Genomic DNA, 21,397 nt, shown 5'->3' on the forward strand with positions numbered 1-21,397 from the left:
TCACCATGTCTCTCTATCTCTCTCTCTTTGCCTCACTCTATTTGTGTGTGTGTGTGTGTGTGTGTGTGTGTGTGTGTGTGTGTGTGTGTGTGTGTGTGTGTGCGTGTGTGCGTGTGTGTGTGACTCACTCTTTCTTAATTGTCTCGATTTTTTTATTCAAAACGTTTAAACTAATAAAACACACACGCGAGTATTGCAGAGTACGTTACAGTGTAGTGATTGTGAGTGCAATCAAGATGACGTCAGACAAAAATGTTTTAAAAAAAAAAAAACTAGCCGTTAAAGGACAACACGAGATCGCTGCAAGTATTTACAATGTCCAAACTAGGGACTGGAACCTTACCGAAAAGAATCTGGTTTGGAACCAGAACCCTTTGAATATTGAGAACCGAAATCTCACCAAAACCCTTAATTAATTTAAAAACTGGAACCTTACCGGAACCGATACTTTAACTTAACAAATTTTCTTCACATAAGTATAAAACCAAAACGGATAACAAATTTTTATTTTTCAGAACCAAACCGGAACCGAAACCGAAATTTTATAATTTCTGGGAACCGAACAGGAACCGGAACCGTAAAAACCATCAAGGTTCCAGTCTCTGGTCCAAACATTTGCACGGTATCTTATATATTTTTTTCGATCGGGAATTGTGTTAGTTTATACTTTATTTTATCAAAATATGTTTAGGTTATTTTATTTTACACTCATATGAAAAGTCTCCGAGCCACCTAAATTAACATTTTTTAATACAAGTTTTCTCAAAGATTGGTAATAATTTGTAATTACTTGTAAGTTTAGCCGTTTTCATTTATTAAAAAAAATTTAAATCCTGACTAATTTCTGCATACTAATTAGGTAGAGTAAAAATATATTTTTTAAATTTTCAATCTACTTAAATGTTTATTACGAAGAACTTGGGCCATTATAGTTTCTCTCATTTATGTATACATTTAAATTCAGACGATACGATTAAGTGGAGCGACTCCAATAAGAGTTATATACTGTTATTATAAATACTCATAATAATATCATAATGCTTAATCATTTTTAGTTTATTGCTCCGAAATGTACACAGCTGCAATTAGCAGATAAAAAGACGATTCGAGAACTTTGAGCAATCGAGAAGATCTCGGAGAGCCTCTCTAAGTAAAGCCAGATATTGTTGTCATAAGCAACATTGATCACTGATTATTTTCAACACATTTTAGTATTTCACATCATGTTTAAAAGTATCATTTCACATGAAATTATATAATATATATTATGGTATACACCGTATACAATATTAAATAATTTTTTTAAAACACGTACCGCTGGTGCCTATTATTTATTACGGACCGTCATTAATAATATAAATCCAGGCAGGCGGGTGGAACAGTCCAATCGCTGGCTGCGGGTAAATTAATATCCTAATAAAATTCAGAATACCAGAATAACTATATACGTCTAGTCATAAAAAAAAATGTATACTCAGCGTCTTAATACGTACATAATTTATATATTATTATATATATATATATATATATTATATAGGCACAGCTGGCAGCTGTATGGAAATGGGTGTTTTGCGAAAAATATAATGATATACTTTTTCAAAGTCACAGAGTGAAAACATACGTCAAAACGATCATCCTGTGTATAATACACCCTCGGCGGGCGATAAGAGCGCACCACCCCTCACCCACTTCATCGCCACCAACCGAAGGACGTCTCTGTACCAGTGTTTATATATTTATACCGTTTGCAGTATAGCGGTGTACAGTATAGTTGGTCTTTTTATTGTCGCCGTCGTTGTATTTTTTTTTTTTAATTAAACCGGCTTCGTCGTCGTCGTCATCGTCGTCATAGTCATCGTGCAGGGGGCAGGCGACTGGGCAGGCGGCGCGCGCGAATTAAACGGCCGCACAAAATTAATTTTTGGTCTTTTTTTTGTTTTTAGTTTTTATTGCTTTTCTCTTTATAATCACTGCGGCGCTGTGTATAATGTATATGTATATATATTATAATCACGGTACGACGGAATTTTAACGTTTTCGATTCCAAACGAAACGCTTGACAAAATGAGCAATAATAATACGATAGTATAATCACCACGCTCACATTTCCGCATTCGTCCGCAGCGACGCGACGCACCGGCACAACCAATATAATAAGATGATTTTAAATTGTAATATGATAAACCATTATTGTTTTATTCAACAATAATAATATTACTGATTTGGAAATAGTTGTACAACAGTTAAAGTTGTGGTTTGATAATAATATGACCAAAACGTGAATACGTGATACGCTAATACCTGCCAAAGTGTGGTCGAATGAACAAAAATGTGTATGGTTTAGGTACCTAGATGAATTTAAACACAATAATGTATACTCATCAAAGTACTTATATCAATGGTGTACTATAATGTCTACTTATAAAATATTATTGTATACACACTACACTTATTATTACTACTGTCATTATTCACTGTGTAGGTACACCACTTACTATTATATCATTAGAGCACCTTACGAATAATTCTAAATATCTACTATAAATGTTTGATTTATTTACTTACAAAATATTATTATTATATATTATTACTTATAGCGAACATATTGTGTGACTTACAAATATGAAACGCTGAATTACCCGGCTTTGCCCAGAACAAAAATTGTGATTGTTCAACTCCATTTGGGTGTAACTCGCTGTGGAAGCAATGTCTTTTTAGGTGTAAATGAAATTATATTTTAAATTATAGCCATCCCGACCGGATTCGCTTGTGATTATGAGAGTAATAAATTATGAGGTAGATTGTGGATCCCACGTAATGCGTACGTATGTGTATAATTTAACTCTAAAATAGGTATCAAAGTAAAAATAAGACAAAAAAACCAATGTAAAAAAAACTTAAAAAATTGGTCAACCAAAATCGTGGTTCAAACTCGAGACATTCTGTACTAATATACATAGAAGTTCTTATGCACCAACAGGTTTATCTCACCAATCATTATAAACATTTTTATTAAAACCAATAACAACCTTTTACAAACAACAAAATATAAAATTTCCATAGTAAATCTCAAAATCCCTGTTAGAGCACCTTTTAAAAATGAGAATTCTTAATCAATAAATGTCCTGCATGGCTGTGCATATTTTGATCTACGTCAAGGAATGATTACCCCGTAGTTACAATGGCAAAAATGTATAAGGGTCTGGTGCAAAAACCTGCTATCTGTACTTTTTTTCGATATGCATTTACATTTTTTGGTAAAGAATAATTTCGGTGAAATAACCGGCGGTATCTCCATTCGTAAGCTAGTATCGTACAAATGTGATAATATATGTCTGATGTACAGAGGTCGACTTGAACCTTGCACCGGACCCTTCAATAATATTATTGTTCTGCATACCCCGCTAAAAATCCTGCTCACACCTATACCTACGGTTATTTTTATAATATTATTATTGTAGAAAGTAATATGTTCACGTAATGGTATACTCACATAGTGTTGACGGTTGGCAGCCACGTACGACGTGCACCACTGTTTTGGCTGTACAGTCAAGTACCGTCTGCCGGATGCGGTCGGATCGCCACCGAAGTCGCCAAACTCCTCAGCGGCGGCGTCGTCGTCGTCATCTGCGCCTCCTCCGTCGTCATGGTTGTAGTCGACACCGTACACGATGCCATTTCCGTTGCTGCCGGATCGCTGGAATGGCCACTGCCGATTGGCGTGCATCATCTTCCGGCTACGATGCGTATGCGACGAACGATTGAAAATTATAGAATAATATATATTTTATTTTTGAATTGTTATATTATTGCTGTTGTGCTCGTGAAAATCTCGATAATTGACAAGCGTTTATCGGTTATAGGTACGCAACCCACGGACGCGATGTGTGTGCCGTGGCTAAGACGTCCACCGCCTCCGCTGTAATCCTGCAGGCCGAGGACGTCACGGTGTGCGAAATACTACAATAATAGTAATAATACTCGTGGTGGCCGATGCTGCGGTCAGGTCAGCTGAAATATAAAAACAGAAAAGTAATGAGTCAGCAAACATCAAGAATACGTCATTATAATAATTTTATATACCCCTAGGACCAGCTAGGGCTTGAATTTGAAAAAAAAATCCGTTTTATGTTGTTTACAATTAAAACGTTACACAATTTTTGCGTTTATCGTTATTTAGAATTAAATATTATTCAATTTTTGCGTTTATCGTTGTTTAGAATTAAAACTTTATCTAAGTTTTGCATTTACCGTAATATAGAATTAAAACGTTATCCAAGTTTTGTATATATCGTTATTTAGAACTAAAACGTTATACAAGTTTTGCGTTTATCGTTATTTAAAATAGTGTTAATGCCTATTAAATTTAAAAATAATAACTAATGCAGGTAGCTAATGGCCTGGATATGGAATATAATATAATCAATTCTTAGATAGTTTGCATGAAATTAATGTTTCTACGAAACTAATAGACCTTTTAAATAAATAGATTTAAAAATATTTCGTTTTGCGTTATTTTTCGTTCAATGATATTCTATAAATTACGTTTTGCGTTATGTTTCGTTTAATGATTGGTATATAATATATTTGGTGAATCGATATGTTTTGTTTTGCGGTACTTAATAAGTTTTGATCATCGCTTTCCGTTATAATAACGTTATTATAACGTTTACAAGCTCTGCCTGTCATAGGTATTAAGTTCGTATCAAGCACATTGCCGGTATTAAAAATATGAGGATTAAAATATAAGATCAATAAGTATACCTAAAAATTCCAAAATTCATAGTTTTAATGAATGCGTAGTTCAAAGAAAATTGTGGCTGAGAATGCCTGGTGAATTACGAGGTCCAATTACTAATATCTACCAACATAATATTATATATTTTTATTTTCGGTTTGTACAGAGAATTAAACAGATAATGTTGAATAATTATTAAACACGTTTTATTCATCATTTATTTTAACCAGAATTCTAACTTGAACCTTTAATTTTTTTTCAAAAACTGAAATACTTGAAACTGGTTTTTTTAGTGAAATAATTGAGTACCAGAACCAGGAAATAAAAAAGCCATAATATAGGTACCTGCAACCTACCCCTGAATTAAATATTCAAAAACCTATTCGTTTTTTAAAGTTAACGTTAAAAAATAATTTGAAATTGAAAAATGTTTAAAATATGTCATGGCCTGTAGTATATATATATATATATATATATATAGGTACCTAAATACAGCCAACTATTGCTTGACGTACACGACTTCAATACTTTACTAAACATGGGTTTACAACTGCAATATTATATTAATGTGTTAAAATAGATTTGTAAATATAACACTCGGAGCTACTGCAGGTATTGAAATAACATTATATACAAAATATCATCCGTTGTGTAACGAAGAGAAATCGATTGGAAAAAAAACACTTTCGCTGAAAAAAATCGCAACCCATGACTCGCTGGTCATAACACAATAATTATGAATAAATCTCCGCCCCAAATATATATAAAGATAGGTGCGGAATAGTGATAATAGCCGGTCACGGGGTGAACACTAGCCGTTAAATTTTCGCCAGAATCGCAATACACATATTATAATGAACACGCGATTTAATAACACCTATTATAGCCGTATACAATATTATCACTGAAACGATAATATTTACCTCCATACACGTATGTGTGTACAAGGCCGTATCTAGAAATTTTTTTCGAGGGGGGGGGGGGTCCAAAACATGTATATTGTAATTTTATTGAATTTAGATTTTTACTTTTGATATTTGGTTAAAAATAAGACAGAAAAAGATTTAATCTTCTTTTATTGAAATATAATAAAATCAAATGAACAAAATTACTTTGACATCTTGTCACCTTACACTATACAAATATTAAATATAAAATTAAGAAATAAAAATAAAAAATGCACTAATACAAATAATATTATTTTAAATTAATAATATGGTCCTATCTTTTTGAAGAACAAACTGGTTTAACACTTCATCGGGATTAACCGTAACATCTCTATGGAAACTTAATAGAGCCAGTCCAGTTAGTCTTTCTTGTCACGTATAGTTCCGTAAAAATGTCTTGACGGGTTTTAATGTCGAAAAAGTTCGTTCGGAAGTTGCTGTAGAAACCGGTAGTGTAGCTAGTACTTTTAATAAAAAATGAATATTTGGAAAAAGTTCAGAATTACAATAATTCAATGCTTCTACAACTGTATGTGGACGATCTACATCTTTGAAAGAATCCATTTTATTTTCCATAATTTTAGTTCTGAAGGTAATGTGTCAACATTTGTAAAATCTGAATATAAACTTAAATCTGATTCTGAAATTGGAGATTGCAAACACCTTTTTGGTATTAATAAATACAAAAACGATAAAATCATCTTTTGTTTGGAAAACCGGTCTTTAAGTTGACTAACAAAATCATCATAGAATGGAATTGCAATTGCAATACGAAAATAATCTTCAGGAATTTTGGTATCCACATTTATTCTATTTGTTGAACGACTTACTAATCTTGGTGTTTTATTTTTTCTTCCTCGTTCACGGATATGAAGAATTGTTCGGATTTATTGAATATTTCTTTGAAATTGTCATTAATATTTGTTCGCATATCTTTCCCTTCATTTAAAACAGTTTCAACATGATTCAACATGATCTACTGCTTCACTTAAATCACATTTCACCGACTGCAATATTTTACATAGTGGCAAAGTTATAGAAAAAAGTGTGGTCGCAGTTATATAACTGTAAAGCTTCAGATGATGTTTCAATGTCAACAAATAACTGTAGTTCTTCTAATGTAACAAAAGGTTTATATATTTCTGAAAATCTAAGCATACCATCATGATTTTCAATCCACCTAGTGTCACACATGGAAGTTAATTTTGTCCATTTAGTTTGAAGAAGAAATTCTTTTATTTTATTTTTTAATAGTTCAGTTCGTTTAGTCGATATTTTAATAAAATTTCCTACAGATTTTATTGTTCCAATACAATTTCGAATATGGTGAACGTTTGATGAATGAGCAAGTGCTAAATTTAACGAATGTGCACTACAGTGGACATAAAGTGCAGCGGGATGTACTTCTCTTATAACAGACTGTACTCCTTTAAAATTACCACTCATGGCTGCGGCGCCATCATTGCCTTGGCCAAGTAAATAGTCACACTTTATACCAAGATTTTTTAAAGTAACTAGAATTACTGTTGCCAAATTTTGACCAGTTGTAGAATTTACCGGTACAAATTGTAAGAAGTCTTCTTTCAATACATATTTGTTGATTTTATTTTTTTCAATATTTAAATTATTGTCTTAATAGCGTACACACAATGACAGTTGTTCAACACGTGATACGTTGTCTCGTTGACTAATACAGAAAAACATTTTTCCTGATTAATTTTGTTAACTAACTGTTTTTGTATAATTTTTCCAGATATATTTATAAAATTATTTTGAATTATAGGACTTATATATAAAGCATTTAACGCTTGATTCTCAATGTGATATGTTAGATTTTTATCTTGACACGAAATGCGCATTCTCAATAATGCTTGGAAGTTACCATCATTGTAAGTAGGTTCAGAATTGTCTAAAGAGAGAGGCCCGTAATCGCTAGTACCGCGTAAAGCTATTTCTTGACGCCCACAAATAATAATTGTTTGAATAATAGGAATTATTAATCTCTTTCTGTTTTGATCAATTTGAATAGCACGCGCTGAATCTAATTTTTTAATAATATTTTGACAGTTTTTGGAATAAACAGCTACAAAATTACCTGCGCGCATAGCATTAGATTTGTGAAATTCAGTTTTACTATGTTCATTAAATTTCTCAATCGCTTTTTTCCAGTTATTAAAAGGTTTCACAACCAATGTAATAAGTTTCTGGTGACTGCCTTTGCCACCGAATTCGCGACCAAATATCGTACAATATTTACAAACTGCACCTTGTTCACCAATTTTCGAATAAACAACCCAAGGAAATGCTTAATCCATCCTAATTGAAACTTTACATTTTTTTTTAGATTTGTAGTTATTAGTAATTTGTTATTTTCATCGTTGGTATAGAAGTCTGTGATTATTATTAGATGCCATAATATTTTCATATGATATTATGATATAAAACTAAAAACAGTCAATGATTAATTGGAGCTTAAGTCATTTTTGACTGAAAATATTTTTATGTTGGTATTAAAAATAAATAATTATTTGAAACATTTGTATAACAATAATTAATATTTAATACTAACACTAGTCAGGCAGGCGTGTGAAAAATATTCAATATTTTTTGGTTTATATAAACTCAAAAGTCGAAATCAATTTAGGAAAATATTTTTAAAGATGAATTATTAATTTCCATAGTTGTAGGTATTCAAAAGATTATGTGCTTATACGCAGTGGTCGAAGTGGGCAGTGGAATAAGTACAAGGGATGGCATCTCTCTTTTAATTTTAATTTTCCATCCTACTTAGACACTTAATACTTATTATGATACTTTTTTATTGCAATCTAATTGTATCTATACTATCAAGTTGAAAGTATAGTGTTACCTTACGTGTTGTTATAAACAACTTTATAATATTTTGTATTTCTGATTTTTGAAAATAAATTGTGGTAGGAAGTTAAGTACCTATAGATACCTATTATAATTCTGGACATTTGTCCAGACACCCTGGATCCCCCCCCCCAGATACGGCCTTGTGTGTGTATGCATGTGCCGCTAGTCGATATGGTGTTTGGAAATTTTTTTCCACCCTCACCGCGGCCTCTCCGGGCGGTCGGAATGTCTGATTAAAAAAAAAAAATGTACATATATATAATATATATTATATAAAATACCACGACGGGCGAAACGGTTACGCGGTAGACGGTTCGGGCGTGTAACTCGCAGTCCGCCGCCGATAAAACGCGCACGTTTGTATTATTGCGCGGTACGGACCATTGAATTCTCCGCGCCTTCCGTGCATCATCGGTCCACCTCCACTCATTTCCCACGCGTATATTTCCCATTTCATACCCACTGATTTTTTTTTTTTTTTTTTTGTCCAAACGCAAGACGACTTATTAATATTATACACACACTGGAAAGTCAGTTTTCCCTCGGACAAAAAAACCCGAATTTTGTTCGTATTATACGTTTGAAGGGTACAGGGTAAAAACACGTACGCACCCCCTCCTCCCCCACACTGAAATTCTGTCTCAAAAATTTGTATCCAAATATTTTGTACGTCATTAAAGTATGAATTTTTTTTGACAAGTTTTAGAATTTGTTAGACACCAGTAATCCAAATTACGGAAGGGGGCCCGACGACATATACTTCAACCCCCGCACTAATGTAAATAATTAAGTATTCATATATTTTATACTGCACATTTCAAAAACTTAATTTGTATGAATTTGTATGACCGTTTTCGGAATTTGTATGCAATCCCCTCCCGCGTAATAATCGAAATACCTATTTTCAGTGTCCCCCGCCTTCCATCGATTCGGATTTATTTACTTTTTCCTACGCAAAACTATTAAACGCCATTTGTAGAATCTCTCATGACCGTTTTCGGATTTTGTATGGGACCCCCTCCAACGTAAATGATTATTTTGAACATTAATCGCTATATTATACTGCGCTGCAGGGCATGAAATCGAAATTCAATTTTTCGATTTTAATTTCAATTTTTAATATCTATATCGACTTTTAAAATATTGTATTGATTTTATAATAATAAATTGTATGGTTTTTATACCAATTCAATACTTTTCTATTTTTGATTAGATTTAAAACATTATTTCTATTTTTTTCCATTTAAAATTTTACCTTTACATTTTTACGATTTTTATTTTTATTAACCTACGATCGTGCAGGATCGCCATTGTACTCTATACACGCCGTTAGATGCTACTGTGAAACTGCCCTAAGAAAAACGAAACATTAGTTATTCACTATGAGTATTATAACCCACTGATTATAGTGATTATACCTCTTATTATTGACTTATTGGTTTTTAATGAATTTTAAATTTAAAATCGTTGAATTAATTTTTACTAAAAACATCACATATATGATATTAACTTAATAAAGTCATATATACCCACTGTAGGATCAGTATATCGATGTACTGTAAACATCGATTTTGTATTCGTTGGAGATCATAAATAATTAATAACCGTAAATAATTGAAATTATGCCAAGTGCTTATATTAGCAATTTTAAGACATGACATAAATCACAAAAACCATTCTGTATGACCTATTATTATAGACATTTGAAATATTTGAGTTTTTTTTTATTATTTCTTTTATTTTTGTTGAAAAATAATTGTATGCAACTAAAATAACTTTAACAAGTTTCTTGCAAAATGTTCATAAATCAATTTAAAAATATCAAAAATACAGTAATAATTTTAAATGGAATTTCATAAAAATACGAAAAATGTGCTTACTATTTTATAGTTATTTAAATGTTTAATTTTAATACGCAAGTCTTTGTTGTAATATAATATTATAACATCAATTTAGCATAATATTACAATAACTAATAAACAATCAAAATAGGAACATCACAACTAGCACACATAAGTAGTGTACTAGTGAGTTGACATTAATATGAAGACATATTATAGATCAGCATAATTATTGTCAAATCGATATAATTGCAACTTATAGGCAACTTATAGGCATTTCTCTCTTGCAGGACCTCAGTGCTCGAGTGCAAACGAATTCCAGGAGAAGGCAGTCTTGAGTGGAGTGTGGTTCCTGTTACAGTAGTATATTATTAATACATAAGTATTATCTTTCTTTATTAATATTAGCTACTAAAATCATAGAGTTGAATTGTTATTTGAAATTATATAAAAATTTTAAAACGTAACACGAGATTCCTGATATCCCTCGTCTTACAATATAATTTAAAAAAGGTGGATAAGTGGATGTCGCTCTGCTGTACAGTAGGTTACAAGTGGGTCACTGTAATGGATGGTGTTAAATTTGAATTCTATGATATAATATCATTGTATAAGAAAAACGATTCTGAGCGAAAACGGTCAGTCAGCCTATGATATTACCAAGTATATTTGATGATATTATTGTGAATAAAGTAATTTATATATAACCTATTTACGTAGAGCTTGTTTTAAATTTACAATCCTTAGCCATAAAAGTAAAACATTTTATACATTTTTAACCACAAAATAATTAATAAATTATAAATTTGATAAATGTTGTCAAAATTTGAACTTTAAATGCTTATAAAAATAAATTGTGCCTATGTATTTTTAATATTTTTCAATTGCTATTAGAACGATATATCAGGAGCCTTATATTAAATTTTCACGCTTTTTTACCCAACAAATAAAAATGTATTGATATTTATAGAAAAAAAAACTAAAAAAATTGAAAACTGACAATGTCCGTAAACAGCTCAAAAAGAGTCAAAATATTTTCAAAATGTTATGGTGTATAGAAAATGCTAATATGAACATTCAGTGAAATTTTCAAGTATCTACAGTCATTCGTTTTTTAATTACAATAAAATAAGAAAATTGTTACATGAGAAATCGAGTAAATATCAAATGTTGTAAAAATAAAAATTTCAGACGCTCATAAAAATTTAATTTAAGTTTCTTCCAGACATTTTTTTTTGATAAAGGTAGACAAACTTATGAGTAATCTTATATTACATTTTCAAATCTTAGATTTAAAAAGAAAAATTTTTATGAATTCTCATCAAAATAATTTGCTATTTTTCGTAATTTTTCCGTATTTTGTCAAAATTTGAACTTTAAATGCTTATAATTAAAAACTGTGACTAAGGATTTTTAATTTTTTTCATCTGCCTTTGAAACAATAACCTAGGAGCCTTTTATTAAATTTTCAAGCTTTTTTACTCAACAGATAAAATTTTATTGATATTTATAGAAAAAAAAAACTAAAAAAATTGAAAACTGACAATGACCGTAAACAGCTCAAAAAGAGTCAAAATATTTTCAAAATTGTATGGTGTATAGAAAATGCTAATATAAACATTCAGTCAAAATTTCATGTCCCTACGGTCATTTGTTTTAGAGTTACACCAAAAATCAAAATCGATTTTCTCGAAAACAGATTTTGCGTAAAAATTCCCGTTTTTCCTTAATTTTTCTTTTGTTTTTCACGTCGCTTGTGAAAACTACTGGGAAGTTTTTACTTTTGACCCCCCAAAGTACCAACTATATTCACTTTCTTATCAGAAAAGTTACTATTGAAGAAAATCCAAGCACTTTTACTGTCCTAAAAGGTGATGACAGACACAAAAATAAAAAAAATAATAAAAAAAAAAACACACATCATTGTAGAATCAATACATTCATCGCTTCGCTCAGAATCTAAAAATATTCATGAATATAATATAGATATAGCGTTCATTAATTTTAGTGACAAAAATGGGGTCAAACCAGGGACTGGAACTGAACCTAAAAGAACCAATTCTGGAACCAGGACCTTTAAAATATTAAGAACCGGAACGGAACCAAAACCATTATTTTGATAAATAAAGTACCAGGACCAAACTGGAATTTTTAAATTAAATAGGTTATTTTAGGTTTAAAAATAAAATAATTTTATTTATCATAGTTTAATGCTATAACTATTTTGTGCATAAACTATGAATTAGTTGTATGTATCATATGAATTTTCTAATATTTCTCATAGGTACTATTAATTAAACCCGCATTCTGGATAGGTATTTAAAATTATAATTTTACTTTTCGGTACCTGAATTATCTGGAACCAGTGCCAAAATTATTTGGAACCGATACCTTTATTTTTTTTTTTGTCAAAAACCAGAACCGAACCGGAACAGTTATTTAATTTTTAAAGAACCAGTACCGGAACCGATACCGATAAATTCAAAAGGTTCCAGTCCTTGGTTCAAACTACTAAATTATCAATAGAAACATAAATTATTAATAATACTATAAATCAACAACCGATATAAAATATCCTTGTAAATTGAGGCTGAAATCGTCTCTGTTCCGAAACATGTATCGTGTGCAATTATTTATCATTAAATCTAAATCGAATCCATTAAGTCCAAAGCAAAACATATTGCAGTATTTTTAAATATTGTTTTCCATAGCTATTAAACTATTCATATTATATTCACTTTAAAACACATTTATAAACTTTTGACTGTTGAATGAACAATAATAATAAAATGTTCGATATTAAAATGTATTAAAAATGGTAAAATATTAAATGCTAAGAATATTAATTTTAAAATTAGTACCTATTTACGGGTCTAGGCCAAAATAGCGAAACAATTTACCGTGAATGTAAAAATCGCGAATCAATAATAGCGTAAATAAAAACAGCGAATTTCAAAATAAGTGATCATGCATAATAACGAAACTTAAAATTATATATCATTTTAAATATCTCGCAGGGAAATAAATTTAGGACAAAACCCTATGCAGGTAGGTCACAATAATATCGTTATACCTACTGATATCGTCAATATGCTATCTTAATTATTATTTAACTTATACAATGTCATATACTAATGAAAATAAGAACTTCATAAAAGGTATAGCATATAATTTGTCACTGAATGTCTAAATATAATTATATTTAAATTGAATATAATTATTTTATTTAAAATTATTATTATTGCTACTATAAATACTTATTATTAGAACTTAACGATATTATAATTATAATGAATGTATTCAAAAAATATATAAGAGACAAATAAAACACTAAATATAATGATTTTTCATTTATATTGATCACTCCATATTTTATTGTATGCTTTACTTTTTTAAATTTATTAATCTCATTTATAAACTATGTATATCCATTTTTTATTTTAACAAATATGTTTGATTTTTACACTGTGTCATATAAGCAACCCGACAGACAGATGTTTCTCTTTTCGCTATTATGTATTTTCGCTCTTTTTTACAATTCGCGATTTTTACATTCGCGGTAATTGTTTCGCTATTTTGGCCGGATACCCCTATTTACCATTATGGGACAAATAATGAAAATACCAGCGTGTGTACAAAAATATATTTTATATTAAAAAAATTATTTAAAATTATAAAACCTGTCGAAAAACATGAACATAATATTTACCTGGTAAACTGTATGATGTCTTAAATATTATGGAATTCCGTTTGTACGTGAATAGATAACATATAATATGGCCTGCAGCTGGTATAATATATGGCAACAACAACGGTGCAAATACATAACGCCGCTGTTATACCATGTTTTTGTACATAATATTATAATATTATTATTGTTGTGCATGCAGCAATAATTATTATACAGTTTGTATGTGTGTATGTTTTTTAAGCGCACATAACACGATAATCCGCCAAATGTTTTTCCTATGGATGGCATGCCGAGTGCCACCCCGCCACCACCCTGGATGGCACGCCACTACCGAAAACGGTACAAATATTATTCACTTACACGATCACAAGACGTGTCTGCTCCTTGTTAAGCGATAATATAATATATTTAAGACAAACACAAACATATAATATATTATTACACCCGCACACACGGCGTCATACGGTTGAACAACGCCGCGCATGTTTCTGCGTCCACGACAGTATCGTAAATCATTTTATCGTAACACCTGCGGATGATGATTATATTATTATGTGTACCTATTATATGCGTGCGATTTTGTTTTTGAACTCGTGCTTCAAAAATGAATTAATGCTGTTAAACCCGCGCCTTACTGAGAATAATTATAATTAATAATGAATCAGGTATGTTTTTTTTTCTACGGTGCATTTTATACGTTTATCTTTTTATGTTGGACTTCAAACGGAGTTGAGAGACAAATCTTTATTGTTTTTACAGTGGTGTTATTTTTTTTATTTTTTTTTACTTTTCGATAAACTCTTTTTCATTCCACGCGTACACGTAACATATGCTCTTGATCGAAAGTCCTACATGGGCTGTATAAATCAAATTGTATACACATTTTTCAACTGCACAAGATCGAAAACGATTTGTAATAAATTCGTAGCGAGTTTGTATTATTTTTTACTTGTTTGAATAAGGTTAATGCATGTTATCAGTGTTACGTTTGTTTATAAATATGAATATATTTCTCTGTTGTAAGTACTAATAATATTTGGATTATTATTTGTAAAAAATATGTTTCCATTAATTTCCAAAAAATAATTTATTTTTAAATAGTCGACAGCCGTTTACAATATTACAAATCATAAATATTTAATCATCGTTAAAGAGATTAATATTATCTGCATCGCATGATGTACCTACTCAATAGATTATTAAAATGTAATTAAATTTGAAGTTTATATTTAATAAATAACATACAATTTTGATAGTAAAGTTAATTAAATATATATAAATGTAATGTAAAATCATAAATTCTAACACTAAGTCTTATACAGTTTTACACAATCGCATCTGGCCATTTTCGTATAACCTCAATTCCTCTTTTGATCGAATTTACCAATGTTTTATCGGTTTTTAATTTTAATATAATATAATATATTTATACATATGTTATATGGGTTTTTTCAATAAAAATCGAATGGAAATAATTATTAACTATGCATTTAGTTATAAATTATAATATTATATATAAAAAACATAAAATCGTTATAAGTCATAACTTAACTAAAATATGATACACTTATATAATAGTAATGATGATAAAGTTGTTTTACTATAATGCTATCCATATTATTTCGAAACGTGTCATATCCACTGGATTACCTGAATAAAAGAAGTATGAATCGTCTCAGTGCATTTGTTATTAAATAGCATAACAAAGCATATTGTATTAATTAATTGAAATCAGGTTATTAAATGATGTATCACAGAATGAAATAAAAAGCATGCGCGGTGTATTCCTCTGTATAAAATCTTCAGCACCATTATACCAATATAAATGTATTTTACAATGATTCCGAAATTTGTTTTAAATTCAAACGGTACACGAATCGTGGAGCACGCGCGTTTTAAAATCCAATTTCCTCCTAGGTACCTATATAGACTGCTGTAATGCGTTATGTGGACAATTTAAAATGCAATTATATTTTTCATTTTCTCGATCGAGATGGCATTAAAAAATAAAGAAATATAACCGTTTCACGCTGTAATAATAACAATAAGAGGATCAACTATTGTTTTCGATTTTTGCGCATGAAGAGAGGAAAGAGCAAGAGCATTAAAAAGTGAACGAATGGAAAAATATTTCGAATATTTCCGAGAGGGAAACAACGATCGTTCGTCGTCATTATACATATACACCAATACAGGCTTATTTGTTGCCGTCACTAAGTCACCAGATCTGTACACTTTCGTCGCCGTCCCCTGATAACCCTGTACACTTTTAGAGTCTTTAGAACTCACAACCACAGTATGCGACACACGCTTACTGGTGGTGTAGATGTCGGTGGCGGTGGGAGAGGAGGGGCGTGATATTTAATTTCTCGACGAGGCTGTTCTACGAACCGAAATCACACAACTTGTTGATCGCATGGTGGTTTACGCACCATGTAGTATAATATTAAACGTTTATTAGATCCGCAAATAACGTATTTTGACTTGACGATATTATCGTACACAGTCACGAACCGACAAAAACGTCAACAACAAAGCAGGTTAGGTACCTATGGGCATACCGTTAAATGATGAGCGTTGTACAATAAAAATAATGCGACCTGTGTGATGATTAAATAACTTCTTCGTTTAATAATATTTGAAATGCTTTTAGTTTCATCGAATTATTTCACTATTTCAGTATTTTATTACAAATTTAAATTATTTAAGTATGTTGATCATATACTTGTATTTTGCTTATACAAAAAATGTAAGCTTGCATGAAAACAGTATTAACACAATCATAGAAACATAATACTTATTACTAATACATTGTAGGTTCAACTTTAAACTATACAAAACAAAAATGGCAAAACTAAATATACTACCTAGTAATTTAATTTAACATTAACATTATGATTTGTGAAATTCGAATAAATTATAATTTCTAGCACGGCGTCTTATATAGGCAATTTAAGGGCATCCATGCGTTTTAAAATATTTTCTATTGACATCATCAATAATATAATTAGGTACCACATCATAGACAAGATATTTTTTTCACCTTAATAAATAGCTATGAAACCATAACCTTTGAAATACTGAGTGGTTTTCAATATACGTGTATACGACCAATACAATAGCTATTGTACCATGATACTCCATTTATGTAATTATAATATAAACACAGTATTTTAATGCGCAGTTCAATATTGTACGAATTTCAATACAAAACATGATATGTCGTTTAAAGTCGTAATAGTATTTTGTAATATTATAGTCAGTGTTGTCCCATCAGTCTCACTTTTCTAAAACTAAATTTGCTCATAATGAGTGCATTAAAAAAATCAATTATTAGTATAAAACGTAATTTTGGGAAATAAACATTTGAAACAATTTGAACTTAAGTCCAATGAGACACAATATTACACTATTATATGGAACTATGCAAGTCATTAGCCGGCTTCAAAACAGTTAATGTAATAGAAAGGACAAAACTTGTTCAAAGAGAATCTATAACATACCACTTTCGAATAGGTTAGGTTAGGTTAGAAAAGTTATTATAAAAGTGATATTCATCTAAGCATATTAATTTTAAGATTTACCTTTCAACTGAATATTATATAGATAGATATAACTATGATTTCTATTGAACTTCTGCAGAAGAATATAGCTTTAAATCGTAGGGATTTCTTATTGCCACAAATCTACTTTAATTGTTTATAATAATATAATACATTCAAAAAAAGTAATTCTTATTATAATTTTATTATAAACCATTGTTCAATATATATTATAGATTTACCGTGATCTTGTTCAGTATAAGAACAAAATAAAGAATATAAAGAACAAAATAATGTTTAATTTTTTTACCACCGAAATAATAGTGTATATAATATAGGTAGGTACCCACAGATGTCATAAATATGTAAAAATACATAAATACAATTATTATGAAGTAAAAATTTTTATTAAAAATAATAAAACCAGAGGTGTCTGGATAAATTGTGAGAAACCAATATATATAATTTAAAAAAATGTTTGTAGTTATTATTTTGGTTTTCAAATAGACTTTCAATATTATTATTGCTTATAATCAAAGATGGATAAACAGTAGTTAATTTAGTTTTAGTGTCTTACTATTTTCTCCACTGATGCATTGCAATGCTGTGCACCTGTGCAACAGATTATTACAAATTTAAAAGAGTTATGGGTAAGAAAAGCCAATTGTCGAGGCTTAGGCATAATATTATATAGAAAAACCATTGCAATTGGTACTGTGTTTAAAAGAAATTAACACCCATAATATGTTATCTCCATCATATATTCATATGACATGGATAACATAATATGGTACATTTGTGATCAAAAGTTACAGTTTTGATATCAGAGTTAATTGAATTCTTTTGTAACCTACTTAAAAAGATAATTGTTCGTATTTTCTCATTTATTTTTATGGACATTTTTCAGCAAATAAAATAGTTTTAAAATTTTAATATTTGACATATAGTTGTAACTCAAAACACAAGAGTCAAAGACCGATTGAATATTAAAACATCGTAGAAATTCTTCGAAATCCAACTAGAGCATACGTATTATAATATATTCTTATCTGCAAATTTGATGAAAGGTCTATTGGCTCTGATTTGACAATAGTAAAATTGGCCCTGCTAAACTTACATTTTGGTAAATTTAGCGGTAGCGAAACGTTTACAATAACCACGTCGTGCAGGTCATGAACGATGTCTTTTCGAACGTTTCAGCCCTACATAATATACGTCATGACAATATAAATATTATTCTAATTTTACATAATAAAACATTATATTATGATGTGTATATTGTTATGGTTATTATTATTATTTCTTAGCATAATAATACGCGATCGCACATTCAGAGCGTCGTGTAATCGCGATAACACGATATTATGATAATAGTAATATATACGCGTGACAGCAGATAGCTTCCGGCAAATATTCAGTACGATATAATATTATAATAACATAATCGTGCAGCATATAGAACAAACGATATAATAATAATATTATGTGGTCTCGGGCTGTATAGCAAAATATAGAAAATGTGGCGGGGAAAGAAAGACAAATATCTAGAAGACATGCGAATCGCTATTTATTGCCGCCCGGAAAATCTATTTAAATATATTACCATGCATCGTCGAGGCGGTGACAATGACGACCGAGACTGATGAAGAGTCGACACGACACTTGGCTATATGGTAAAACACACCAATCGTAATCATATTATTATTATATAATTCGTAACTGCGGGACACGATGGATACAGAAATGTTTGTCATTTCCAAAAATCGCATCAACTTAACAATTTACAGCTAGAGGGAAAAGGTGATTCTGACTTGAAAAATAGAAGTTGGTGACGCCACGGAGGACAGTCCCTAAGATATGGTATAAAAAGTATTTGATTATAATATACGGTCCTTATACTCCTTAAGTGTACTTAAACATTCTATAATAATAAAGGTTGCTTAGTAAGTCACGTTCTTGTGGATATAGAATATTCGGTTCATTCAGTGAAGGTACACATATTATGCTAAACACATCATAGGTATGTTGAACGGATTATTATCTATTATAGTATATTATAGTAAATAATTATCGTGTACCTAATATTACAATGTCAAAAGTCATAAGTCAATAAATGTATTATTTTTAGTATAGACTACCTATACTTCATAATAATATAATATATTGTACAACATGGTTTTAATATTAACAAGTACCGATCATTAGGGTGGTAGTTACATAATAGAAACAATACATGTTATTTGTTCGACGAATCTCACGTGGTTAAATGGGTATTATTTTCGTGGAAATATTTCTGATCTCTTTTTCGTTTATCTCGGTGGACCGACCACCTAGCACCACACCAATAACAATAATAATACCCTCACGCGCTTGACAACCACACCACTTTCTTAATCCTTTCCATTATTTCGAATTAGCCATGACCACTATGAAATGCTCTGAAATCACTAGAGGCTACCCCCCTTGCGAGTTCTATTACACTATTTTATTATATATACAGTAACCTTCTTACGACAAACCACTTTCACTAAAAGTGCAACTCCACGATGTTGGTATTTCTCCATCTCCCTCTTTCTCTCTCTCACTCGCTTTATTTTCCCATCATAGTAATTCAGTAATTCGATAATATAATGTAATTTCAAACAATATATATATATAAATGAATATCTATAAATAACTTTATCACCCACCCGTAGGTTTTTATAAGTTAAAATAAGTATTTCAACCCATATTTTCACCACTCGAGAATAATTTTGATACTTTAGATAATTATAAATACATAGATACTTTAGAAATAAATATTTAAATTATCACATAACCTAACCTAACCACAAAATCATTTTTAAATTTTAAATTTGACACATTTTGACAAAATTCAAACTTTTAATTCTTATAAAAAAATTGTGTACCTATGTATTTTTAATATTTTTCAACTGATATTGTAAAAATATATTAGGAGCCTTGGATTAAACTTTCAACCTTTTTGACCTAAAAAATAAATTTTTATTAACATTTATAAAAAAAAACCAAAAAAAATTTGAAACTGAAATTGTACTTAACAAAACAAGTGACCATATTTTTAAAATCTTATGATGTATAAAAAATGTGAATACAAACATTTATTTAAATGTCGAAACAGTTGTACTGCCCCAAACGTGATGACAGACAAAATAAAAGCACCTATCATTGTATAATCAATACATTTATCACTCCGCTCAGAATCTAAAAAATAAATAAATGAATATTCGCTTCGCTGAAAATCTAAAAACTAACTAATTTTTAACTCAGTTTATATTTTTTCCACCTAAATTTTTAACTTTTTGAGTTGATCGTTGAAACACTGTTTGTGGACTATTAACTTTAGCTTAACATTCTTAGCGTTAATTTTTAACTTAGCTAACTTGAATTAACTGCTTTCATTAACTTTGCAGACTTTGCAATGCTGCAAGCGCAAGTTATACCGCAGTCTGAATTACCTATATGGCTATATACAATAATCTATGAAATTAGAGATCGTACAACGGATTAACAGTAAAACTACCTGTACGTGGTTGTACATCTGGTGACAACTCGTTCTGTACACATATGAATAATATGTATAATACAGTATAATACACAACTGATATACATATATATAACACTTGATTGCGGGCCTGCACCGGATTATACACGTGTATTATACGCGGTGTTAACCCTAATTCACCAGCCGCCGCCGACTTTCAATTACGCGTACTATGTCCATCTCTCTCTCTCTCACTCTC

General features: G+C 30.2%; 1 protein-coding gene across 2 annotated transcripts in view; it reads right to left on the reverse strand.

Annotated features, from left to right (window-relative positions):
* LOC132935715 (uncharacterized) overlaps positions 1–21,397 on the reverse strand; it is a 170,362-nt gene that overhangs the window by 122,745 nt on the left and 26,220 nt on the right. For both annotated transcript variants that reach the window (XM_061002331.1, XM_061002330.1), the window contains exon 2: positions 3,494–4,011. In XM_061002331.1, the coding sequence (XP_060858314.1) occupies positions 3,494–3,730 (237 nt within the window). In that variant the 5' untranslated portion in view covers positions 3,731–4,011. The remainder of the gene's footprint in view (positions 1–3,493; positions 4,012–21,397) is intronic.

This window comes from Metopolophium dirhodum, chromosome 1 (assembly GCF_019925205.1).
Source record: "Metopolophium dirhodum isolate CAU chromosome 1, ASM1992520v1, whole genome shotgun sequence".
Lineage (NCBI taxonomy): Eukaryota > Metazoa > Arthropoda > Insecta > Hemiptera > Aphididae > Metopolophium > Metopolophium dirhodum.